The sequence below is a fragment of the Temnothorax longispinosus genome, chromosome 3 (genome assembly GCF_030848805.1).
Source record: "Temnothorax longispinosus isolate EJ_2023e chromosome 3, Tlon_JGU_v1, whole genome shotgun sequence".
In the NCBI taxonomy this organism is placed as follows: Eukaryota; Metazoa; Arthropoda; class Insecta; order Hymenoptera; family Formicidae; genus Temnothorax; species Temnothorax longispinosus.
In genome coordinates this window covers 6,449,582-6,477,527 of record NC_092360.1, presented here as the reverse complement: position 1 = coordinate 6,477,527, position 27,946 = coordinate 6,449,582, and the positions used below count along the sequence as shown (strand labels likewise).

General features: G+C 36.0%; 2 protein-coding genes across 13 annotated transcripts; one reads left to right on the top strand and one right to left on the bottom strand.

Moving 5' to 3' along the window:
• The first annotated feature begins 163 nt into the window (after nt 1–163).
• On the top strand, nt 164–5,410 carry Smo (smoothened, frizzled class receptor). Of its 6 annotated transcripts, none has more exons than XM_071774585.1 (8): nt 164–591; nt 861–1,181; nt 1,627–2,067; nt 2,149–2,321; nt 2,389–2,726; nt 2,907–3,108; nt 3,288–3,458; nt 3,530–5,410. In XM_071774585.1, exons 2-8 carry the CDS (start codon nt 861–863, stop codon nt 4,800–4,802), a joined length of 2,919 nt encoding a protein of 972 aa, XP_071630686.1. In that variant the 5' UTR covers nt 164–591; the 3' UTR covers nt 4,803–5,410. The 6 variants fall into 6 exon arrangements, with proteins under 6 accessions (XP_071630686.1, XP_071630687.1, XP_071630690.1 ...); XM_071774586.1 differs by having other exon boundaries at nt 165–591; nt 3,554–5,410; XM_071774589.1 differs by lacking the exon at nt 164–591 and adding an exon at nt 1,287–1,378 and having other exon boundaries at nt 972–1,110.
• LOC139810762 (androgen-induced gene 1 protein) lies at nt 5,092–27,946 on the bottom strand. 7 transcript variants are annotated; one of them, XM_071774596.1, is made up of 7 exons: nt 27,791–27,930; nt 27,588–27,690; nt 24,202–24,372; nt 9,105–9,242; nt 7,676–7,893; nt 7,221–7,372; nt 5,092–6,553 (listed from the first exon to the last, which is right to left on the bottom strand). In XM_071774596.1, exons 3-7 carry the CDS (start codon nt 24,358–24,360, stop codon nt 6,501–6,503), a joined length of 720 nt encoding a protein of 239 aa, XP_071630697.1. In that variant the 5' UTR covers nt 24,361–24,372; nt 27,588–27,690; nt 27,791–27,930; the 3' UTR covers nt 5,092–6,500. The 7 variants fall into 7 exon arrangements, with proteins under 7 accessions (XP_071630697.1, XP_071630695.1, XP_071630699.1 ...); XM_071774594.1 differs by having other exon boundaries at nt 27,588–27,946; XM_071774598.1 differs by lacking the exons at nt 24,202–24,372; nt 27,588–27,690; nt 27,791–27,930 and adding exons at nt 13,166–13,347; nt 20,022–20,246.

The following is a 27,946-nucleotide window of genomic DNA, read 5'->3' as shown; positions in this document are numbered from 1 at the left end:
ATAAAACGATTATGTATACAACAAATGTTACACTTTTAGTCATTGTTAATATAAAAATTTCATTAAATCATTACCTTTATATACATATATAACAATTTTATGTTTATATTTATAAAATATTTTTATATGTATTCTCTCTCAAGAAAATACAACTTACTGTATAATGTATTTATAAATTTAAAATCTAATAATTTTAGCACTGCATTTTTAATACTTGCACGACTCCGAAATATAAATCGAGCGACGCGGGAAAGACTCGTTGTTACCGTCTCGGCGTATTTCGGCCTTGATTTCCGCGCGTGTGTAGCGATGACGCCGGGTAGTGGTGCTGCCATCGGTGAGCAATGCACGTGGCCGACTGGCACTGTGGTGTGCGTTCAAACTTGAGAAAGTGAGGGGGAGGCTGGAATGGAAGGCGCGCTGTGGGTGGTCCGCCGACCGGGAACGCGACGCGTTGTGTGGTCCGGCTGGTTCGTGAATCGTGCGCTTCGACTTCGAGTAGTGGCTGTCGCGTAGAAGATGCGAGACGCAGACCTTGCCTACAATTAGACGGTTAGCCGGGATCGATCCGTGAAGCCCGACCGCACGAAGGTAGTACGCGTCCTCTGACCGCTAATCCCATTGTTTATTTCGCGCTCTTGTCCCCACGTGACATTTCGTCTTAAAAAATCAATTAATTGATTGATGGAACCTCGTGGAAGAGACGTCGCATACTTGTAAAAGAGAAATGGAGTTTCTTTTGTCTTCTCTCGGAGATGTGGGAGAAGGAATCGCTTCTCTGCTTTTGCTTACGTTGAAATATACGTTTTATGAAATTGATTCCCTCTTGATTGTGACAAACTTTTGTTCTCCACTCGCAGATGATACTTTTGCTGATCCTCTGTTGCCTGTTGCTTCGCAACGGCTCGCCTTTGGAACTGGAGCATGGATTCACAGCTAACGACAATGGTGAAAACGGTACGTGGAAGGATGTGGATTTGAGCCGGCATAACAGGATCAAGGATCCCAATTATCTGTTGGAGAGATATCCCATAGGCGAATTGTCGCCGGATATCTCGACCTGCCGCAGACCCGCCAAATGTCTTCCGCTGTCTAGAAATACTTGTATGGGTACGAAATTACCTTACACTTTTACCACGTTGGACCTCATACCCGAGCGTGTAACTCAGGACATTGTTGAGGTAGATAAGATTATTATTTATGTATTCTTTGCATCAGTAATGTGTTCTTTTTTTTTCCTTTCTGATAAAACGTGACTTTTGCGAAAATTTACGCATGCAAGTTAGAAACTTAGCGTTGCGAAGCTTTCTAAGGAATAAACCTACTTTGCATCTATATAAACCAGGAAGTTTAAGTCTCAAGATTTGCGTTGTCTCAGGTATCTCATTTCTTACTATGCATAGGCTAACCTTTCTATGGTGTGGAGCATTAAGATATAAAGATAATATAATTTGTTATGCCAGCTATACTTAAATAGATTTTTATTTTAGCTTTTAACATTCTTAATAGCAAGTTGTTTATAATATGTTATATTAGATATTATATTGCTTTTCTTCTATAATACATTAGAATAATACATTAGAATTAGAGGATACATTATATTGTTCTATATGCATCCTCTTTCAGGAAAGACTGTACTCGTTGCAAGCTTTGAAACATGTGCCAAAATGCTGGGCAGTCGTTCAGCCATTTTTATGCTCAATATTCATGCCGAAATGCATTAATGATACAGTCGAATTGCCGTCTCAAGAGATGTGCAAGATGGTATCGGGACCCTGCAGGATGCTGATGAATAATACGATATGGCCGAATTTTGCAAAGTGTGACAATACGAAATTGTTTCCGCGTTTGTGCCAGAATGACATTAGGGAATTGAAATTCAATGTCTCGGGCAAATGTTTGAAACCTCTTGTACCTACTGACAATGCTCTTTCGATTTTTGATGGAGTGGAGGGCTGTGGAACGCCATGTTATGACCCGTTATACACGTCTGATGAACACGATCAAATACATCTGTTCATAAGATGGGCCGCAGGAATCTGCTGCTTTTTCAATTTAGTCACCATTGTAAGTTGGCGTGAAAAAGTTATTTATAAGTGATATATCATGACATATCAATTATATAAAAAAATTATGTACATTTTCCAGGTAACATTTTTGATAGATTGGAGAAGCGCAAACAAATATCCAGCTTTGGTGATATTTTACATAAATAGTTGCTTTATGGTATCTTGCATTGGCTGGCTGGTTCAATTCACTCCTGGCAGTAGAGATGTAATTATATGCCGCAAAGACGGAACGTTAAGAACGAGAGAACCAAGGTATGTTTCACGAATACATAGTAATGATCTTTATATGTTGATCTAATTTTATAAAATATTGTTACAGCGGTGAAAATCTATCTTGCGTCGTTGTTTTCGTCTTAGTGTATTACTCACTAATGGCAGCTGTGGTATGGTTCGTTATATTGACGTACGCTTGGCACATGAGCTTTCGAGCACTTGGCACGATACAAGACCGGATAGACAAAAAGAGTGCCTACTTTCATCTAATTGCTTGGTGCATACCACTCGTTTTGACTGTCGCAATCATGGCGTTAGGCCGAATTGACGGCAACAGCATGACGGGAATTTGCTTCGTGGGTTACGCCGATCATGCGCCGAAAATTTTTGTACTCGGTCCCGTATTACTTGGCGTGCTCATAGGAGGATACTTTTTATGCAGAGGTAGATTTATTGTTCCTTATCTTTCATATATTTGTATCGATATATGATATTAAAATTTTTACATATTTTTCCATGCTTTCTATATTAATCTAAATTGTGAGTATTAATCTATTATTGTATATATAACGTATCGAAAAATTATTCTTGCATCTGCGATATATAATTTTGCACATATTTTAGGGCTTTACACGCTTATTCGCTTAAAAATAAGCAGTCAAGAAATTATATCCGAAAGAGCAAGTTCAAAGATAAAACAAACCATTGTCAGAATGGGGCTCTTTTCCATAGCTACTTTTGCAGCTGTTGTTGTAACGTTTTATTGTCACATTTATGAAATTCAGAACTCGCAGCAGTGGCAACAAAGCTTCAGGAGTTATATGACGTAAGGAGACTTCAATATATGTAATATTACAGTCCGTGTATACTCAAAATACGTATTTTACATAATAGGAAAATTTCTATAAATATATCTGAATTATAATCTATTAGACACATACTTTTTATATAATCCAGTATTATTTAAATGTAATGTAAGTGTAATGTAATTGAATTTGTTTAAAGATGCATGATTACGACAAAGTATGCAGACGTATCTGAATGTAAAATGGATATGAGGCCTAGCACGGGTAAACTGCAACTGCATTTGCTCGCGTTATTTTCTACCGGCATACTCATGTCCTCGTGGATTTGGACTAGCTCGACGATCAATACATGGTGCAGATTTCTGAGAAGGTAAATTTCAATACATCCTAGATACTTACTTTGTTGACTTGCCATTGTCGCCATAATGCGATTCTGAGTAGTATGTGTTTCCTCCTCGTTTGCAGGATCTTCAATCGCGAGTCTGAGGAGCCTCCTATAAGACTGAGCAAGCACAAGCTTATCGCGCATTTATTCGCGAACCGGAAGACATTTAATAAGGCCGGTCGTTTGTCCATAAGTTTTCACAACACCCACGCGGATCCGGTTGGACTAAACTTCGATCTCAATTCCGCGGCGTCGCAAGATTTCAGCACCACTTGGGCGGCCGCTTTGCCGAAATTAGTAACGCGAAGGGGTGCGCTAGTCGGCGGCACTACAGGATCTGTGTCTAGTAATAGACGAAATTCGGTGGATTCTGAGTTCAGTTACAGTTTCCGATGCGTTTCTATGGAATCCAGACGAAATTCTCTGGACTCGCAGATATCCGTGCAGATTGCACAGGTGAAGACGACACGAAAGGTCGCAAGCCGGTCGCGCGGTCGTCGTGGAAAGAGCAGAAGAGACTTTGGGAAATCCCGATCAGCCAAAATCGATCCGCTCTCTAGGAGAGGCAGCACTACTTCTCAAGACAGTCAACTAATGACTCAAGTTCCAATGCCCAATATGGGCAGAAGACTAGGAAACGCTGGATTGGATGAGCGAGCCTTGAAAATTATCGACACTAAGAACACGGGCATGCTATTGCCTTTTTTGTTGAGAGGGCAAAGCGGCAGCGACGAAAATTTAAGTAGCGAAGAGAAGATACATCAAGATATGGCTGATAAGGACATCGACCTGGAAGTAGGCAATATGGAGAAGGAAGATGAACAGGACAGTGACAGTGAGGGCAGTCAATCAGACGATGAATTAAAAATGTTAGATCCAGACAACGCACACGAGCGTAATAAGAATAAAGAGTGTAGCAGTAAGAACTGTAAGACTTATAATCATGAAAGTGGTAGAAGAAGTCGCGAGGGTGGTCATAGGGGCAAGTACGTTCTGCAGGACGAAGCTATCTTGAAACATCTGCTTCAGGAGGCTAACGATATTAAAGCGAAGAATGAAAACGAGAAGAAAGAGGCGTATAGGAAAGCTGTGATGAACGATATGGATTCTAGTCTCACCTCGTGTTATCCAGAGTTAACGAGATTGCTGCAAGGCGACGGACAGACTAGTGCTAGGGAAATGGCGACGCAGACTTCGCTGCCGCTCGATATACTGGAGATGGAAGAATTAAAGCAGAGTATCGACGAGATAATTAACAGCAGACATTGTAGTTCCAAGGGGACTCAAATATCGCCGCAATTGAAAAAAAGTAAGAATATCGCGACGTAAGACTGATAACTTTTTTTGCTCTTTTAAATATACTGAGAAATGCGCGTGTAAGAAAGTATGTGCTGGATAGGTATAATTTATCGAAATAGTAAAAATAGTTACGTATCGTTGATCGGACTATGTCTTTCTTCTCTTATCGTTTCTATCGCTATAGTATTCGGAACAAAAATAAAATCAAGTAATAACTTTTATTGGTCGTTTTTGTAAATATCATACGATGGAATAACGAAAGCTGGGTTAATAATGCCGCTTGAGAAGATCCGTAGGTACAACACAAAATATGTATAAATATATTTTTCCACATTTTATTATTATCGCTAAAATAGTAATCAAATTTTAATACGGTATCCATAACTGTTGTGTGTCGCGTGTGTATGTGTGTGACAACTCGCATCGAGTCCTAGGTAATTAATTTTTAATTTGTGATGACACTAGAATCTTAAATACATTACGTTGTACATATTTTCCCGTAAAAGTGGATACTATTGCATTTCTAATATCGTATGTCTTCCAATGTTTGTAAGAATGTATCGAACATTCTGTGAGAGACAGTAAGATATTCTGTGTATGTGTGTGTGCGCGAGTATGTTCATACATCTATTTTTTTTTAACAAAAGTGGCTGAATAAAACTCATTTTACAATTCTCTCTATTACTGATCTATAAATTAATGGTTACTTTGCAAACAAAAAGATCCATTTAATATTTACTCATTTAATGTAATTGTAATTTGAAGCACATTCATAGAATGCAAAACAATGAATATTCTTGATTTTTTGACTAATAAATAATTAACTTTTGCAACAGCCACATTTTATAGTCAAAAAAGTAGATCGGATTACTTTTATATATACATATATATATATAAAAGTAAGCGATATATATTAGATATATATATTGCTAGATATATATTACTAATACATAAGTCGAATATTTGCGGCTAGTACAAATGTTTCTATTGGAAAGTACTAATTGTAAGCTGTGTCTCTTTGTATCATTACATTTTATACATGTTTTGTAATAATTATTAATATATTTATGGAGTACTCTATTTTACGTATCGCATTTTTTCCATATTTGTTACATTAGCCTATTTATTCTCTCAATATTTTTAAACGTCTCTAAAATTTCACTATTACAATATGTATACGCGGAATACGAAAATGTATATTACTTTCTCTCCCAACGTGTTACAAGTTCATTGATTGCATTTAAAATATCTTTCTTGTCCGAGAAAAATCAGAGATAAAATTATCGTCATTTATATTTTTATTGTAGCATATCGAACCATTAGCGAGACACATTCTATAAATAATGTATAATTCTTATTGACGTGACGTACACGTTTCAATTTAAGCTTTAATATTCTGGCAGGAAACAGATATCAAGAGTCTATCTATGGAACATATTTTAATAAAACTTCTAGGAAAATATATGTTACGGCAATCAATATCAATTCTTAGGCCATACGAATCATTAAATTACTCGCTGAATTAAACTGTACCAATATAATCATACATAGATAATCATATGTTTTCGTTTCAACGTCGGAGTCAATATCTTCTTTCCGTAAACGTAATAGGTTTCGCCAAGGCACTTCTCACTCGTAGCAAGAAAATGTCCTCGGCACGTTATCCCCGGATGATCGGTATATTACGATCGTGTACATTTAAGATTCCCTCTCGTCCGTCCGCCGTTTCTACGTTTTCATATCCGGCTCCACGCTCTCCGTTACCGCTACGTATTTTTTTCCTACACTCGATCACACAAATATATCTGGACTTTAGTTCAAATTGTCATGTACGCTACATCGTACATCTATATGCATATATTACACACGTATTCTACGTGCATCGTATGTTACAATTATGACTTTATTGGTAAAAACAATAATATGATAGGTCGTTCCCTACGAAAGTACAAAAATAACTATTATCGCGGTTAAGGGATGAAGGGTGATGGATTGATATGACGCATCATTTTATTCGCTCGGCGCATGAAGAGAAAGAAAATAAGAGAAAGAAACGCTATGGCTATACCCACGGATTAGTCTCCCTTGGTCCGTGATCGCGTAGAAATGCGTTGCACCTTTTGCATGCTACTCCTGCTCGTCCGTGTTACTTATCTCCACCGCGCCGGGTTAACGATCACGCCGATCCTCCTCACTGTTATATACCCTAAACTGCGCCTCGCATGCACATATACACAGCACTAACATTCTAAATGACATTTACTTTCTGACAAATGATAACATCGCGCATGCTGTAACGGAGGGTGGTAGAAAAGATCCATTTTTTTTTGTTTTATTCACCAACACCGCAGGCGGCAGGCAGATGCGGTTTTTATCACCCGTTAGGAACGCTTGGGCGAGGCTACTTGGATTTGGCGTGAGATTTTTTATGCTTTGTGTATTCGTTACCCCAGATGATGTTGTTCAGCATCTCCCCGACAAAGTATAGGATCGTGCAGAACGTCAGCAGCACGGCGAAGAACACGATCCGTAGCGGCGGCGTCAACACGTCCATCACGGGGTACACCCAGACGCCGCTTTTAAAGTAGATTACGTGTATCCTGAAATTTTGAAAGACACCGTGTAATGTTCTATGCACTTGATGTACCAAGAGTGAGATGCTTATAATATAGTTTCTTTCTTCTTCGTGTTATCAAGAGTTTCTCCACAACTTTCTTCTGGAGTGGATTAGAATCTCCAGAACTCCTAATCGTCGACAGATACAAAGTTACCGCGTTGAAATACTTCCCGCATCCTCTTTGTAAACTTGCATTATGTAAAGTTGTCGACACACTTACTCCTCGTAACGTCTTATTATTACAACAAAGAAGAGCGGATACACGCAAATCCGTTTCTTCACTCACCAAACTAAGTACGAGAGCATGAAACCAGTAAGTATTCCGAGGCTGCGAGATCGCTTGGGATATTGTCGTGGCGCGACGATCATTTCTAACACGGTCGTCACCATGATCATCGTGTGCATCAAATGGTTCAGCCACCATGGAAAGTATGGGTCCAGCGCTTTCGGCAACACCAGCTCACGGTCCACGAACATCAACGCCCAGAAAGTCACGCCGACGAACTGCAAGGCAACAAAATCGACATTAACTTTCAACGATTCAAGTTTCTATACTATTCTATATTATTTACGAATCTTTGCAACGAGCAATACTTGTGTAGAAACTGAGAATTAAATATTTCCTCTTTGAACAAATATCGCTTAATTTCAAATATTTCAGCATGTATTTTAAGTTAATGCAATCGTTTAATTTTTTCAAGTAAAAAAATACAGATTTTATTTAAATTAGAGAAGGATACGAGAATATATCGAATACGGGATACATAAGATATAAGTCAAAGTTATATAAAAATTCTTATTTCAAAATAAGAGGAAATAAAATAAAATTTATATATAAATATATATTTTTCTACATATAGCCGCCATAAGTGTTGAAACATTTATCCCAGCGTTTTACAAGTGTAAAAATTCTCTCACTCTTTTTTTCGAGATTCAATATCTCGTCGTTCTCGAATTTATTTCCTGGTAAAAAGTTCTTATATTAGACGTATCGAAGAGATGGAAAGTTGATTAGACTAGGTCGGGACTATTTGGTGGTACTACAGAAATGGAAAGTATTGCAGGTACTTTAAGTTCTGTCTGATAAGAATTTTTTGTCGGTAAGAAGCTTCGAAGATAAAAAAACATTAAGACCGCAATTCTATTCTATTTCATGAACTTTAGACAAAAAAAAACCGCGAAGAAATGTTCAAACTTGTAAAAAACTGGAATGTCTCAGTGCTCTAAAAAAATAATTATTATGTAGAAAAAAAACATTTGTATGTAATTTTTATTGTATATCTCTCCTTTCATTTTTGAAATTTGATGTAACTTTATCGGCCCCTATTTATCCTTCTTTATTTAAGTAATGTTTTTCGTTGGGCTTGAGCGCAAGACACGTGTGTCGCTTTCGTGCAAACGCATTCGTGGGACAGAATTAGGAAAACATTTATTTAAGAAAAAAAAAACTCGCTTTACTAAAATGTATACATGCTAAATTAACTTATACGTTAATATATATTTGAACTGCGAATGTGATACACTGTACGGTTCGCAGAAGCGAAATCGATTCTTCTTTTGTCGTTCATTCGGCCCCGTTTCGAAAATATTCTTCTTCTCTCATTACTCCGGATAATTAAACTCATAAGGATTGTATCTAAGGAAGTATCTAAACTACCGATATTTTCTCTTTTGCTCAATTTGAGGCGAATGGAATTTAATTATATACTACTCACCATAGCAACGGGAAACCCGAGACTCGCATGTAAATGATCCTTCAGCTTCCGCATGAAGGGCGGCTTCTTGGGGTTTACGGCGTTCGTGCCGATTAGATCGTTCAGAAGACATATCAAAAAGAATATCGCTTGCAGAATCTAGAACACAGGTGACATTTCAAGGTACTTTAATTTAACAAGTCAATAAATATTTTTAGTGTCGCAGTAATTTTAAATATCGCTTAAAGTTAACTGCGGTTTAACTAATATTATCGCTGCGTACTCCCACTCAGGACTGCTTTATAATTAATGTATTAATAATAAATAATATATATTAATAATAAATAATTGTTATAATATGTATAATAACTAGTATAATTATATTATGTATTATATTATATAATGATATACGTTAATAATAAATGCGTATTAATAATAAACTTGTTAATAATTCCGAGTTAAGATTTCAGAGATAATTGACTAAATATAACGCGGGCTTTAAAGAAATTTATATAGCGAGCGATTTTTTTACTTGTATTTTATATTTACTACTTAAAATAATATAATCTAAAATATATATGTATAATATAATCATATATTTCATTATTTGACGTTTCTCTGGTTTTCTTCATCGTATAGGCAAACTTTGGGACTTTCTGCGTCTATCGATTATCGCCGTTCCCTTTACATAGTTTAACGTTTAAATGTCATTCCATTGATTAGATAAAGACATTGTTAAATACAAGCGGCAAAATTGCCTATGCCTAATGAATGACTTACATTCTCATACGCATTTATTGTACATGCTGCACATGTACGTTACGTTAAAGAAATTTTGAATGACAAGATTAGCAAGTATCGAAAACTGAATATTTTATTTCGAACATCAATATACATTCGAAAATATATCTATAATAATATAATCATATACATTCGAATATTAAACGGCAAGTTTTACTTCTAGAACAAAAAAAATTTTTAAAAGCATATCGTGTTTTGTGTATTTAAATGTTTTTCAGCTTGTCATTTAAATTTCTTTTAAGCCAAAATAGAACTCTTTCGATTGTCAATTTACAATATTCATGTAAAGCACGATAATCAAATATGTTATGCACTTTTTAATGGTCAACGTAATATTTTGTATAATCGATATTATGTAAGGTTACATAATACTGTATAATCGATCAATATTATCCGTAGATTATCGCACGACACATACGATTTCGTTTGGACACCTAGATCTAATATTGACGTTTCAAGACCAAGTATTTATCCATCAAAACGCTTGGTCTACACCGTCCGTATATAAGCTTATCACGTGTCAATCGAGTGATGATGCATGTCACGTGCAAGTCACCACGAGCGACACTTCGACGCGATGACAGAGCAAGAGGAAGTGACCTAATTATCTGCGCTGCTCTCGATATCAAGATTAATTACCTAATCATCTAGACTGAGGTTCTTTGAGTACAAAAATAAAAACTCATCAAAAGGGCTATTTTAATCGTTAAAAATTAATAATAAACTATGTTTAAAAGTTTTTATCGCTACCGCGATAGTGATTTTCTGCTTATTCGATAATTAAAAAGTGCACGAATGAAACTCAGGCTAATTTAGAAATCTTGAATCTTAGATCGGAAGTCGATGCTCTTATAGTTTTGTTAGATGAAACGATTAGTTCGAGTTAAACGAACATTTCAGCGATAATTAACGATTGACGCTGCGCACAAGCAGTCTTGCGTGACACGTGCCTCCGTTTCGCTGCATAATATGAAGTGGTGGCAGTGGTGCTTAAACAATTGAATTTTGCTCTTTACGAGCGGTTTGATGGCGGCAATTCAAGCGTGAAATGGTCGAGTGTGTGTCACCGTTCGACGATAAGTGACAAAATGTTCGAACGTAATCTCGACGAATGTAGAGTCACGCTTTTGGCTCAACGGGATAAAGTGAGTGGAACGAAGAGGACTTACGCTCGTCTCTAACAAACGTATTTTTTTGATTCACTCTCGAGATAAATGTCAATTGAAAAATAAACAACTCCAATGTAATCGTATTGAATGTGTTGCGTTCATTCATCTAGACGTGGCGTACACTTACAACTCTTACAACGTTTAGAACTTTTATAGCCACTTTGAAACGATTACTACTTCGATTCTTAATTTTCTTTACTATATACTGTAGATTTTTTTATAAAATACGATAAGCGACACGGTTGCGTAGCTCTTCAAATTAAAGTAACGTTTTTATTACAATAAGAATGACAATCTTTTTTGGCTATTATTTTGCAATAGAATAATAGACACAGAATAAAATGACTTAAATACTATTTTTAAAAACCGTCATTTTTATTAGCACGTAATGCAAAAATAACATACACTTATAAAACATAAAAATTAGCATTATGAAAAAGTAAAAAATTTAAATTGTTGTTCAAGGAATGAATGACCTTGCCAAGACTGACGATTTGTCCGTACTCAACGCCATAGTTTTGACATTGTTTAATCTATGCGACGCATATTTTGAACAAAGCCCCGGTGAAACCTCACTTAACCCTTTGGACCAACGGCTTAACGTCTCTTTCCGAAAGACGGAGCCCAGTTTGCTCCGCACAAGGGCCCCAATCTTGCACGGAGGGCGCAGCTTTCGGAAAAAACTTTCCATGGCTCTAGTGTGGACTCGAACCTGATTCCTCAGATTACGAGTCTGGCGCTCTACCATTAGACCACACTGCCGCCGAAAATTTAATTGATTGCACGGTATATATTCAACTGTCGGCAAACTGTCGGCATGGTGATTTTCATGAAAAGAATTTTGCCTGAAAATCTTCAAAAACATACAGATGTAGTTATTGATGTTAGAAAGTGATAATTAATAAATTTTCAAAAACGCTTTGATTAGGTACTGTGCGCGAGTTCAGATAGTCATTATTCCAGAAACATGTATCCGAACCGAGCTGAATTGTTGGTCTTTTTTTCGTAATATTTATTTTTACATGTTTATACGTGTATATTTTTTCGCACTAACTTATTGCGCTAATAAAAATGACAGGTTTCTTTTACAGAGTAGTGTCCGTCTCCATTTCATTCTGTCCGTTCATCACAAATTAACAGGGCTATTTGGCTTCTCAATCATCATTCCGTATACATATACGCTACATTGAAAGAAAAGTTCTTTTGTAATTACTGATTGCACCGTATAATCGTTATCGATGAGCGTAATGCCGGTTACGTTGGTGATTCGAGGAATATTATATCACCGTTATTTGTGATTTTTGCGATCACCCAGGTCTCTGCTAGATAGACGTGTCGGTTTTCACTATTACATAACGTGGCAATAAGGATACATTGCGTATACTAGATCTGTGATCGCCAGAGAATCGGTTTTTACGAAGAATATACTAGAGTTTCTCGTTGCCCCGTAATATGTTGCTCTATAGAAAATACAATAACTAATTCTGGGCTTTTCTTTTTCCATTTTTTTTTTGCGAGGAATAACAGGAAAAAAAAGCAGGATGAATGTGTCTGGGAATAAAAGAATGATGCCTTGACTAATAATCGCCGCGCCGGAAACTGTACATATTTTTTATACATTATATCTAAAAAACGTATTTTTTATTACGCATGATACGTACAAATAATTGTTCCCGCGGAAGTAACGGTTTTTGCAGATGTAAACAAGAAAAATGAAATTTAAAAGATAACAAGGTCAGGATAATAAGGACCGGTTACAAACGATTTCCAGATCCTGAAGCGGATCACGACCGCTTATACAGGTTGAGATCGTGTTACATTATCGTTCGCGTATCGGCCTAGATTTTCCGAAGTCAAATTCGTGCGTAATAACGGTTTCGCGGAAAATCTCGTTTCGTTTCCTTCGGCGATTTGCCGTAACGGGATCTCGGCGACAGCCAAAGAGGGTTCGATCTACACGGAGTGTGGGATGCGTTTGTGTGCAGCGTGCATAACGTGTGGGACAGTGTGGGTATACCGACACCAAAAGGGCAAAGATATCGCAAATTCATCGCCAATGAAACGGTGCGCAAATCAGTTTTCGTAAATCAGTTTTGCATCGTCGATACTAACCGCATCCCAGAACGTTAGGAACTTGAACTTCCCACCGTAGGCGTTGTGCACGCTCGTGACATTGTGCGGCACGATCGTGTACGTGTAATCGTAATAAACCGCGGAAGCGTACTGCAAAAACGTAACGGCATGGAATCCGATCGCTAGGCCCTCTCGCATCTCACAGCTGTTCACGAGTAAGTCTGAAACGTGTAATTATCTCTTTTGGGGGGAGGGGGACCACACTGACATCCGTCGCGGTCGGCGCGACGCGCGACGTCGAGCAAGAACCGGAGAAGACCCGCGCACCCGTCGCGGCGTACACGTTGTCTTTCGCGCGAGACAATCTCCTATTTTTTTTTCTCTCTCTCTGAATTATTTTCTCGATGTTAACATCGTTAGGATCTCATTGGAACTCTCGTGCCCGGCGGCACTAAGCCGCACGTGAAACCTGATTATGGAAAATTTTACATAATCCAATCCTCGGGATAGCGCGTCTACTAAACGGCCGTTTAAAATTTAAACTATGCTTGCGAATTCTTATTCTCTCAAACCGCATTTTCCATTACCGCGACCGAAGTTTCAGCTCTAATTGCAGCAATTTCTTGGCGTACATTACTTCTTTTAAATTCTCCTTCGGAGAGTCTCTCGCTTGGATTATTAACTAAGTCTTCTCTTGAAGAAAAACGATGCGTACCAAGAGAAATCGCTGTAATAACGGAAAATAGAGACAGAGAGGGCAAAAAACTTTGTAAGCGCAATCTCGGCAATCATTTATTAGACATGGACATTCCGGGCCCGATTATGTAAAAATTTAAGACTGTTTCCACTCATTGATCCAAGAACTGCGATTAAACGATAGAAATAAGATAATTAATTAAAAAAAAAAACATTCCATTTATACTGGTGATTGTAGAAAAAATAAAAATGATTAACTTTTTATTATCAATAGTTTTGATTGCAAAAACTAATATAGATTGTAAAAACACAATTGTCCAAAAAATATTAAACATAAATATATCCACCTATACACATACGTGTGTGCATATGTGCGTGTGTTATATATTCACGTAACAGTTTTGTTTGTTCTGCATTTTAAATCTTATTTTCAGAGAAATATGAATACACAAAAGATCAAAGATAAAAAAAATTATTTTATTTTATTTTTATTTTCACAATTCTCTTTTGCTTGCACCAGTGATTTCAAAGGAGACTTATTCCTGTACGCGACTTATCGAAATCGATACCGAAATCGAATCATATAAGTACTACCGACATCGACAATTATTGTTAAAGAGTGACAAATATGCGAATGGAAGATAGTTCGAAGATGGAAAGTTTCAGTTGATAATTTCCCAACACGTGCGTACATTATGCAAGCGAGTATAACTGAGTTATATAATTTATACGTAACTAACTAAGTACTTGGTTAAAAAAGATCTCACGTGCATAACAAATCTCAATTTTTGCTACTTCGTGTATTTTCAACAAATTCAAACTGTACATAAATGTACATATATATATATATATATGTATGTATATCTAGTATATAGGGTAATTTAAAAGGTTACTGCCAAACGTAAGGAGCGTATAGAGTGGTCAAAATAGACTTACAATTAGTCAGTACAAGCTACAAGCCTTTGGAATATGTGGAATTCGGATTATATACCAATGAAATAATCATAATTTGCTATTCTTGCACTAGTTTTACTTTGTTTTTATTAAAGTTTTGTTAAGTATTGGCACTGAATTTACTGAATTTACAAAAGGTGTTCGAATTGGCGACATCCGCATTCAATGTAAGCATTGCATCATCGAACAGAACTCTGGCGCACTCCCTCAAATATCCCAGGTATCTCACGTAATCCTTGATAAAACCTTAATAAAAACAAAATAAAGTAAAATAGTGGAAGAGTAGTAAATTGCGATTATTTCATTGGTATATTATCCGAGTTTCAAATATTCAAAGGCCTGTACAAGGATTACTTCGGAGAACATAGGCCGGTATTTATAGTCGGATCTTATATTTAAGACCTTAAGTACGACTTTAATATGTTATGAACCAATAACAGAGTCGTATTAGCATCTTAAGATATTACTTAAGACGTTACTTAAGTCTTGAACTAAGAACCGACTATGAATACTGGCCATAGATTCTTAATCGAAAGTTGTTCTATACGCTCCTTAAGTTTGACAGTAACCTTTTGTATCATCCTGTATACATATGTATTATATGAAATATGTAAATCTAAAAATAACCAAAGAAATTAATTATTGTGATGTCATTCTTTAATGGTTACAGAAAGAAGTAAATCATCAAAGAAAGGTTACATGCAAAATAGCCATTTGTGAAATTGAAAGTGAATAGCTTTGAATTGCATTTGAATTAATTTAAATAATAATCAATGGAGATCCCAAATAACACAGCGGAGAACTCAAGAAAACAAGACGCTTTGATTTTGTTAATTAATTTAAAACATTAACACAACTATAAATGTATGTTCGTATTGTATCTATAGCGCGATTTTTTTCTTTTCTCTCTTTCTCTCTCTCTCTCTCTTTTCCTTCCTTTCTTTTTATTTAGTTTCACGTAATTTACATAAACCAACGTCGCCGAAATTTCTTCTTCCTAATTTAATTTTTATGGCGCGCGTGTTTCAACGATTTCGTCCGAGAAAATAAGATTCGCCCGATTATATTAAGACAGATGTCGGAAATATATATATACGTTTTATGTATAGAAATATACATGAAACGTTATATATCGTTACATAAACCCGTCCTTTCAACATAAAATCGAGAAAATGTGTGAAGCCTCTCGTTACCTCACCATTATTCATTCACTTCTTCGCATCTCCATGGACGCTTGATTTCTATCTTGTACTACTTCTCGCGAGGAAAGGTGATTTACACTCACTCTCGGTACACGAAGTAGCGGTAAACATTATGTCACGTAGAAACTAAAAAGCTAAGAACAATAGCTTGGACAAAGAAGCGTTCGCGTTTTATCGTCCATTTAAGACTTAAGCGATCCTGCTAATCGCATTATGCAATGTAAAAGCACTTTATGCAAGCGCAAAGTATATCACGACGGACCGGTGTTAGTCTGAATTTACCGAAACTTTTTTTTTATAAAAGAAGTCGTTATAAAAGAAGACCCTTTCCTGTCAGTTAAACGATCGAATAGAGATAGGCTGCAACTGATTGTGAGAATTGAATGTCAAGCGAGGATAAAAATCTGAGAGGAAATATGAATCAGATAAAGATAACAAAAATAACGAGTATCAAAATGAGCGGCAACGTTTGTCGACTTAAAAGGATGAAAGTGAAAAAATTATTCAAAGAGAAACACGTTATAACTAGATCGTATCTCTCTCGTTGTGTAAATTGATACTTGAATAATGCACAAGCATACGTATAACGCGTATGCATTATTCAAGTGTTAGTTTACACAACGAGAGAGATAATAATCTAGTTTTAAAATAATTATATAGTCTTCCTATATAGTCATACCTATATAGTCTTCGACAAATTCAACTCTAATATCGCCTTATATTTTTACTGGGTCATCGGGGCTCACCTATTCGTGGATGAGCTCGTTTTCTTTTTTTTTAGCCCTGCTACCGAAGCGTAAAATTAATATACGGCCTTTCACGGATTTTAATATGAACTGCGGGGCGTTCAAAGAAATATTAGGTGACCCGTTGCCCGGCTATTACGTTACATAACTCACTTAGCGCGACAGAGACTTTTTAATTCACGAATCTGGAACGCGATTACCCACCCGAGGACAGCATTTTTACTCTACGATTGTCGATACAATGTCGTCCGATACTTATTCCCGTCAGAAGCTGTCAACTCGCGGTGTTGCGGTCTGTCGATTGCATGCGGTTTAACGAGCACGTTAGAGCAGATAAGTGCGAACTTGGACAAATTTCCGATTAGAGAAGCCGATGCAAATATGAGAAAAAGTTTCGAGTAGATTGAAAAAGAAAAGCTCGAAGGACAATTACGAGAATATACCGGGAAAATAAAAACAAGAATATAAAATGGCGGGAAAATGATTAATAATTCGGAAAGTATAACAAATTTTCAAAGACAATGGAGTGTCTTGGGAAAGAAAGTACGTAAATTATAAAATTATAAAGTTGATCTTGGTACTTGAAACAATCTTTTGTTAATTGTATATCGCAGGGCCTAATATTGCTATATATTTTTTTTGTAATAATTAAAAGTAGATCAATGGGGAGATGTTTCGTGTCGTACAAAGAGAAAGTATGATTTAACGTGTCATTCAATTTCCGTCGTTCTTCTTCTGTATGTTTTTCCACAAAAAAGAAAATGGCATTGTATTTGATCTGTTATATTTTCTTCCAATGCAGATCAACAATTCTTAACCTTTGTTGTGCACACCTCTTCAAAATTACGTATTGTGCACAGGGGGTCTATTAGACCCCAGTCACTTTTAAACGTTTATTACAGACGTACAATTCGTTATTTTGACTCAAACAAAATTGCTGGCTATTGTTCAAAGCTTCCAAAATAAGGTCTAATAGGTTTCATTAATATTTTGCAACATAAAAGAATTATAAATGATATGTTAACTAAAAAAAACCGAAAAATGGACTTTTCACTTAAAAATGCATAAAAAATTCAATTTTTAATATTTTTTAATAATTTTTGCGGGATTACTTTCTTGAAATACTACACTTTCAAGGAAAAATATTAGTTTATAGCGGAGTTGAAAAAAGTATACTTATATTGCTATGAAATCACGCGTTTTTCAACTTCTCACCACTGCCAAAAGCAGACTAAAGCCGGGCGGGCAAAACTATGTATAGGATCTTGAAGTGTTATCCCTAAACTACAGGTAAATGGCAGCACAGGTCCCGATCCGCATTGTACGTATTAAAAAAACGCGTTTGAAAATACGCTGGGGGTCTAAAAGACCCAGTGTGCACAACAAAGGTTAAAACACTATTTTCAATCAAAGCGGGACAATCGGAAGATAATTTATTTACGATATATTGCGCGACATAGGATTTTTGTTTCTTTTCAAATAATTGTCATAACGTACAAATATTTTAACATAATTAAAAAGTATAAAACTTTTTAAATTGACTTATAATTAATTCCTTCTGTCAACGTCAGAAATTAAGTGCCGTCTTGGCATTTACGACGCGTACGACGGTGATACGATGATTTATTAAAATTACTTTCGTTATCTTCGCGACGCAATGATTTATTACGACTTGAACTTCCTACCATGTATCTCTTCCTTTAAGCAATCTATTTGGTACTGGATCTTCAATCAAAAGGCCGGAAGATAAATTGCGAATGTATCGACTATGCTTCTTGTTTCTTCAGACTAACGACCTCGACAATTTCCGCGAAATCATAAACAACAATGCAATTAAGTATATTCTATAAATTCTGAAATAGGAAAGAGATCGCACCACTATCTCTATGTATCCTATACGTTATACGTAATCAAAATTGAATAAATGGATAATATAAAAAAATAGATAAAAATGGATAAACTGTAGAAAATTCTAATTCAATTACAAACCCGCAATACAAAGCTGCTGGTGAGTGGGAGATTTTCAAAAGTTTATATCGATCTTCCTTGTTCCGTCTTTTTTAAGATTCGCAATTTTTATTTCTCATCGTCTATAGATCTGTTATTAAAAATTGATTACATAAATAATAATTAACTCATTCACAGACAAACCGCAGAAAATTCAAATCGCGGCCAATTCGAATCTACAATAAAAGAGACAGATCAGTGAGAGATTTTAAAAAGTTTAAACTGGTTTCCTCTATATATAATACCTTTTTTAGAAATCTGGAATTTTGATTTTCTAGCGTTCATACATCTAACAATGAATAAATTGCAAATTTCAAATCGTGGCAAATTCGAATTCACAATAAAAGAGACAGATCTGCAGTGTGAGATTTTTAAAAGTTTAAAAACCGGTTTTCTCTTATGCCTTTTTTAAAGAAATCTACAATTTTGATTTCCCATCAACATTTAAAAATCCATCTAAAACTGACTAAATAAAAATAAATAATAATAAATTCTTTTATGGATAAATTGCAATACGTCCGTAATAAAGTTAAGTCGATAAGAGATTTTCCAAAGTTTACTCCCTTCCCGCTCTTTTTGCATCCTTCTAACTCTAAGTTTACACCACATTATATTATTACAAAATATATTCTTCCCTCTTTTTTCTTTTCTCCTTTATATTTACGAAGGCAATATTTTCCACGTGCGTCCCGCTATAACGTATCGTGATGCGATTGGAATCTAGCCAACAACGGCAACAACCGATCTACCTGCCGTTCAACAAGCGGCGATCGCTGACGCCGCGCCGGGCGCCAGCGGGGTTCTGGGTTCTGGAGACGTTCCGGGGACGCGCGGCGCGTCCGCGGATATCCTAACCTCGTCTTGCCCGCGCGGCGAGGGTTGTCGCGACGCTCTCGTTCACCGGGGGACAACAAGATTCGTCGACGATCCGACGGCCGTCGCCCGCTACGAGAAGGCATGCTCCCGTCGCGTGTGCCGTGCACGCGTACGTACGCGTGTGCGCGTACGAACGCGGGGAACGCTGTTGCGACTCGAGCGTGAACGGCACCGGGGCGGGGGTTCGGAACTCCGAGGTCGAGATCGCGCAAACACTTTGCCCGCCCGTGTGTACACGCGTGACAAGGAGGACCGGATTCTACTTTTATCGTCGTGCACGACACGCCCGCGTCTCGCAATAGGGAGAGAGAGAGAGAGAGAGAGAAAGGCTGAAAGACAGAGAGAGAACCCTATTTTTAATCGGTCGACGCACGGCCGTCTCTCCACGACCTCGAGGTATACCGATCGATCTACCCTTACTTGGTGCGGAAAACGCGCGCCTCGATTCTTTAGAGCGGTCGGGTGTGTGGTGCGCGGCGTCTTTGCCCTTCTTGTCTTTTTCTTTCTTTTTTTTTTCAATTTTTTTCTTTCGCGCCGGGGGGGCGCGAGACACCGAGCCGCGACGTTTTTCACACACGTGGTCCAGCACAAGATACACCTCGAGCGCACTCGTGTCGGCGGCCCGCGACTTACTGACGGATAATGGAGTAAAACGGGCGGGTGGGAAGGGAGAAAAGACTGCAGCGTGCGTGCGTTTGGCACTGGTTCATGTGGCCGCCGTGAACGGAGAAAAGGATGGAAGGGGAGAACGTGGCGCAGTGATGGATTTAGGTGTCCTGGGCGCCCTACTCTCCCCGTCGCGTCTCCACTCCCCATTCTCCTTAGGAAACCCCGTTTCCTCCGCCGTCCGCGAACGGAGGAAACTTGAAGGAATGCGGCCGATCTCGTAAATTGAGAGGTTCCAGGCGTTCCAGCAGGCGATCAGCTTGAATCGATCGCCGTCCACCGATCGAATATCGGCCTCCTGGTTATTATTCTTCACTGCTACTCGTGGACCTTGAGCGACGAGGCCGCTTTTGTGCAGGCGTATCCGCGTATTTCTTCGAGCTACCGTTCGTGGGGAGCTACGTGATTGTGATTTTTTTTTCTCTACGATTCTCCTATGCTCGGTTTACCAGAGCTCGTCCTGGTGCCGCCGATACTCAAACTTGAATACGTTTGATACGATTGACTGATTTCAAGTTGTTATATCATATTTTTTTTATCTATTTTTAATGTTCAAAGATATAGGGTGCGTATTTCTCCGGCATCAAAGGCTCTAATTCATTTTTTAACAAAGCTGCTCTCGGGGGAGCGATTCGTGCAAGAGAAAGGAAAGAAGGAAGAGAGAGAGAGAGAGAGAGAGAGAGAGAGAGAGAGAGAGAGAGAGAGAGAGAGGGGAGAGACCAATCTTGCTCTGAGCAAGGTCTAGACTTTCTAGAAACTTAGAATTACACGAAGTTGATGACACAATAGTGAAGGAGGAACAATGGTATTTCTCCATCCTTTGTTAAGTGCAATGGTTAAGTCTGAAACACCCGATACAAACGTAATCCGGTTGACTTATAAACCAAGACTTGTTGGTTCTAATCGGCCTTGTTTTATTAGCGATAAAATATACTAATGCACTAGTGGCTAAAGATAGCAAAAGGTAGCAAAGAATTTCCTTTTTTTCTGTCGCTAACTAAACTAGCTTATTAAAGAAATATTCCAGCCCCGCGGGAAATTTATCATATCACGGTTGCTAGATTGTTTTTAATAAAACAGTCTCAGCTATCTGTTTTTCTCAATCAATTTCTTAAGTAGTGTTTACATATTCAAATATGTTTGTGCAAGCGTCCATATTAATGACCTAATAACGACAGACGGTTCAATCTGTACGATGCTTGTTTTATAAGAAAAAATCAATAGATAATATGATAGTTTGTCAATTTGGATAATCTCGTCCAAACGATCTCGCTTTTCTTTTTGTTTATTCCAATTATTTTAGGTACCGCAGTACCCCCAGGTCAAGCTAAACCCCTGCATTTACTTACAAATTTCGAGACAATATTTTCTAATGGAATTGGAGAACGTTATTTCCAGAATAAACAATCTCGTGGACCAATAAATGCCTATAAATCTTGATCAGTTATCACAAGATACATTTTCATTCGACACGCAAAGTGCAAGAGAGACAAGAGGAATGTAAATTGTACATTCATTTATTAATGTAGAACAACTAGAATCAGGTTTGTCGAAAATTGTCATAATTGATATTTTAACAATTAAACGCGTCTAAGCACTACGCAAACATTTAGCATGTTGTGTACAACAAAGTTTGTCGTTAATTTACACAGTAATTTATATTTCTACGTTACGTAAGTATAATGCAAGTTCACATGATTTTCTGTTTCTGAGAAGTCACAACTTACAATGAAACAGTAACAATGAAAAGAGCATTAATTCTATTTATTTATTCGCTGACTCAATGGTTTGCACGTGTACATTGACTCGTGGCCGTGTCAAATTTGCAGCCGTAAAAAGAGATGTTATTTAACAAAGACCTTGTTTTGTATCTGTACTCGAAAAAGTTTGTTGTATAACTTACAACGACTGACGTCAAAAAAACTTAGTTATGTATGTATGTATGTATGTATGCCACGAGCAGAACTCAAATAATCGATTCGATGAATTAATTGACTGGACAAAAAATTTGATAGATTTGCTATATGAAAGCTTACTCCATATAAGAATCGTTCAATCTCCATTTCAAGCTCTGATCGACCAATCTAGGTAGAAAATGACAACGATATTTATACCCCTTTAACGTTGCCAGTTATTTTTACTTTTATAACTCGGTTACAAATCAAAAATATTCATTACGCGAAAAAAAATTGTTTTTTTTCCCAAGAAAGTTCTTAAAGCTTTATAATTTTCTATTGCAGAAACGTCCTGTATGTTAAGAGTAATTAAAATTTTCAATTTATATATGTAATATCTAATAATAATTAATTGTTGCTATACGTATTATACATATTTATTGCTAGTTTCTAGTATATAAAATATCAAGCAAACGGAACTGTATCATTTTTCATAAGATATCAACAAAAAAAATTTTAAACAGAATAATAAATTTCTTTTGCCAGTATAGAATAACAATTCAAGTAATTTCTTTAAAATCGACCGTAACTGGCAATATATAACGTCTTTCCGATATGAACATTGAAAAACTGTGAGCCAACTTGGTTTGTCGGATTCACACAGCACTTTTTCGGATCAATCATCGAGGCATTATTAATTTCGACCATGGATTTTGGTCAGTTGATTTGCGAAAATTGATTTTTTCGCAATAAAAATTTAAAACTATTTAATTTAGAAATTACATCAACTGACCAAAACCCATGGTCGAAATTAATAATGCCTCGATGATTGATCCGAAAAAGTGCATTTTTAGTGCTGTGTGAATCCGACAAACCAAGTTGGCTCACAGTTTTTCAATGTTCATATCGGAAAGACGTTATATATTGCCAGTCACGGTCGATTTTAAAGAAATTACTTGAAAAATTCATTTTATTTAAAACACTTAAAAAAATCTGTGCTATATGTTTGACGTTATAACGTGACTGAGATATTATTTAAAAGTATTTTCTGCGTAGAAACTGCTCTTTTTATCATTCTGTTAGCAATATTCTTATTCTAAAATATATTTTATGTAGTTTATATATTTTACACTTTACGCCTATTTTGTAATTTATATTATCTATAATAAATAATATATATACATACACTTTTTATATATTATATATATCTGATATTTTATCTAACAAAGGACATGTCACAACTGTCCGGAATTAATTGCTTTGGTTCCTTGAAATTAAGAGGTAAAACAACCCCTTAAAAATAACGCTTATATTTGATTCTAAGCAATTATCGTCGAAACGGTAAAATATATAAGAAAATGTTTGAGTTTATAAAACTTTTACAATTTTTTATGTACTTTATAACTGTATTTAAATTTTCCAAAAATCTAATACATATAGTTTTCAAAATATCCTGATCCTTATTATTATTTTTGTGAAATTACATTTCTTCTATAAATAAAAATTAAATACATTTTTATGCCAAATTCATCCATATAAAAGAGTTATTTTACAACATTTGTGAGAAATGAGTGAAATAATCACTATGCTTTGTTTCTGTGCAGCTTTATTTGCGCCGCGCGCAATGTACGATTGATATTTCTATCATTATCAGATTATAGATAATAGTAAGGGGTTAATAATAGTTTTTATTGTTTTTCTTTAGAATTATTAAAACTTTTGTTTCTTTATTTATTCTCTGCATATCATTTCGTTGTAATATCTGTAGTTTAGTCTCTTGAAACTATTTTCGTTCTTACTCTCTTACGTCTTATTTCTTTATGTCGCTTTTAGGTATACATTAACTTCGACGATATCGAAGGGGAGGGGGGGGGAGTTGTTTCATTCTTTAATTAAATCTCAAAATGGGCATATATAAAAAAAATATGTGTCTCTTAGATTTTTGTGTTTCACAATATATTTCAAGGAGAATCGATTTCGGACAGTTGTGACGTATCCCTTGTAAGAAGAGAGAGAGCGAGTTTACTACTTACCACATCCCACATTGTTAAATACTTGAATTGGCCAGTCTCGAAGTCGCTGAACTTCTTTTCGAGGAAAGGAATGTGTAATATTTTAAAGGCATAATATAGTGTGAAACTGTAAGCCACCAGATTGACCAAATGGACCACGGTGTTTAGAACGTGCGGCATCTTGATGAAATTCTGTCCAATTCAACAAACGTGCGCATTAGTACGATGAAGCACCGAGACCGGTAATATAAAATACTGAAGTACTATAGTAGAATAGTATAAAATTATATGTCATGACGTATCAAAATCGGTATTAACACAGAAAAAAATTGATGTTAATATCATTAGTTAACAGCAGTCTAATTGAAAATAATCTTAAGTCAATAATTTCAAATTTAATAATCTGATATAATTTAATACTAGTAGAACAATAACAATAGAACAAAAGCATGACGTTTTTGTTTCATTTTTGTTATTATTGAATTCACAAGATTATTTTTAATTACACTGCTGTTAATTATGCTGTTAATACAATATCATTTTCTTTTCCATGTAAAAATATTAAAAACTGTAGAAGATGAAATGAGATGAAATAAAGTTTCGTAAAAAATTAATTTTGCTTAATTATAATTATATATTTAACATGGTATTGATCTTTAAACTCCGCAATTTGAGGTATTCTATGTATGATTTGGTATTTGCTTCGTTCTGCCTGAATTATAAGGTATTATAGCTCAGAGCAGCAGTTCGATAATCGCACTTTTTATTCAGACACGCGTATTAATTAACCACACGGAAAAATAAGATTAGTTACTATAGCAAATCTAGTCGCAAAATATGGATAATTAACATTTTTTGCAGCGAGAGCTATAATTTAGTATAATTGCAAAAAGATTTTGCTACCATTGCTAAATTATAGCTCTCGCTGCAAAAAATGTTAATTATCTATATTTTACGACTAGATTTGCTATAGTAGCTAATTCCTTTTTTTCCGTGCATGCAGTTTTGTATTTAAAGAAATACATTAAAATTATATCTTTTGTATGCCAAAGTAATTGAAATACACATGTAAGTCTTTATACAAACGACACGAGATATAATCATGTAATCTCTTTGTACAAACGACACGAGATATAATCATGTAATCTCTTTGTACAAACGACACGAGATATAATCCACATAATTTCATGTAATCACGTAATTTCTTTGTATCATTTAGTTGCTGAAGATGGTCCAAAATAGGACCGAAACGTACGAAAAATAAACGAATTCCCAAGAAAGATTTGCGCACGGATTATATACCGCGCTCGGCTCATAATTAGCCCGTCCCTTCGAATATATCTTTTGTGATATCAAATTCATTTTATACGGTCCATTCGTAAATTATAATTTTCTATATATATTTCTATGTGTATATACGTATGTTTTAATAGATATATGTTTTATATATGTGTATATTTTGATTCTTTAAATGTATTTTTTTTATAGCAAACAAAATTATAAATAGAACTCTATTCTGAAGGCTGACTCAAATCGTATGACAAAAATATACTTTAAAATACGATATTAGTAAGGATGTGTGTGTTAACTCATTTAATAAGTTCATTTAGCATTATTAACGCTACTGATACTTTATTTATTAGTATTGCTATCTATTATTTTTTAATTACTTAATGAATTGTATTTAATATCATTACATGTGAATTATTTAATATTATTACATTATTATTTACTTGTTTTAATTATGTAATGTATTAACTAATAAATACGCATGTTTTTAATGTTGAAACGGAAGTTGATTAAGCTGGGAGTATACTCGCCTAGAACCAGACTCAATTAAGCAAATCTATTTAACAAACAGAGTTTTAAAAATATTTTATCTTCATGAGATTAAGTTTTAATGACATAACATTCATTCAACTTGAAATTATTTCGTATAACAAGGGCAAAATATAAATTTTTGAAATTAATTTTCAAACTGCAGCTGCTGACTGCGCTTTTAAAAAATGTTTTAATTGAAGCAATACCGCCGCGGTTGATCACAAATGTAACTCTGCAGAATTGGTTTCACTTACGTAATCTTGAAATCGATAAATAAGCATAAAATTTATTCGCATAATTTGTAAGAAGGTCAACAACAAACAAATTGCGTTTCTTCGTATTCATTTTTTTTTTAATCTTGATGGATATAATTGCGTATTTTTGTGCTATTTTTGGAACAATTTCGTCCTCCAGATTGTCAGACAAATTATTTATATACGTTTGTGTAACTGAAGAGAAAGATTTCCACATATAGACCTCAATAACGTTAGTTTAACATTATCTTAAAGTCGCGTACCTACTATTCAGAGCGGGAGAATTAGGCTCTTAGATAACGTTTCGCAATTTACTCATCCAATCTGTGTCTTTCGCGTGCGAGATGATGCAGACGAGTGCCCCTCAGAGCAGTTATTTAACTTCTCGATTCAACGGTGTATCTCTTCCGTGATTTCAACAACAACGAATCATATATATATAAGTATATATCTGCAATTTCTCGCCGCATCGAAATACACACGGATGCGATCGTATTCTCGCAGCGGGAAATTTTAACCGAGAAATAACCGGTTGTTGAACCACGAAATTCTATGCTACACGGCGCGCGTCTACGGTTATATGGCGAGGATATACGGTTTCCTATTGGGAACCTTGACCGTAACAATACGGTATTATAATCGCATGTAAATTTTAATTGCCCGACAATTTTGCCGGGCCGTTACATAAATGACCGCCACTCTTTGGCGGTCAAAGGCACATATGGCACTCACTTTTATCACACTTATAATAACTCTTTATGATAATAAATGATAAAGACTGTGTTCTCGTCGTCGTTCTTACATGCATGTCGGCTGAATAGGTTTTCACGACAAGTATAGAAAGAAGTTTAGAAGAAAATTCCTTGGCCCTTGCTTTTGTACGCTTCATATATCGTAATAATTTGTTTGCCACAAGTGTAAAGAGAAGTTGAGTTTAGAAAGCGGGTTAATATCTTTGATATTAGCTCGCTTTTATATGCTTCATGTATCGTAAATAATAGTTAATATAATGTAATTATAATATAAATGTAATATGAATATAAGAGCAATAACACTGTAATTATTGAAGCTACACGCGCGCGTCATATCTTAATGAAACTCCATGAATATTCTATTTTCATATATTCTAATTTCCAATATAAATACTGTTTAATATAAATAATATTCAAAACAAATGGAAGGATGATAAAGAGCAAGTTGAGTCAACAAAATGTTTATATAATCAACAAAATGTTAATGCAATTAATACTGAATTTTATGTAGGCGATATTTCGCAACAAATGTAATAGCGGTATTATAGAAGAATAAGGAGCGTTTGCATATCTACATTACCTCGCTTATTATAGTCGCCGATAATGACCACTCTCCAGCTCGCGTGTCAAAGTCGCGGCTGTCGGATGCGCACTGACAATCGAACACCGACTGACTGCTCGCACTGAAACGGCCCGTATAACTATTAAAAGTTCGACAGCAGCGTCGAAGTGATACGTCGGCGATTATCAGCGGAATGACGTTGCGTGAATGTTGCGTCTAACCGTGATTAAGCATCGGGCCGAGAGACGACGCGCTCAGCTGGGGCGCGGCGGCGGCGGCGGCGTTTCGCAATTGCCGTTTGCGTTTATCAGCGCGACGAGACGAAGACGGCGGGACGATGACGACAATGATGCGCTTACCGCGATCGACGATGCGCG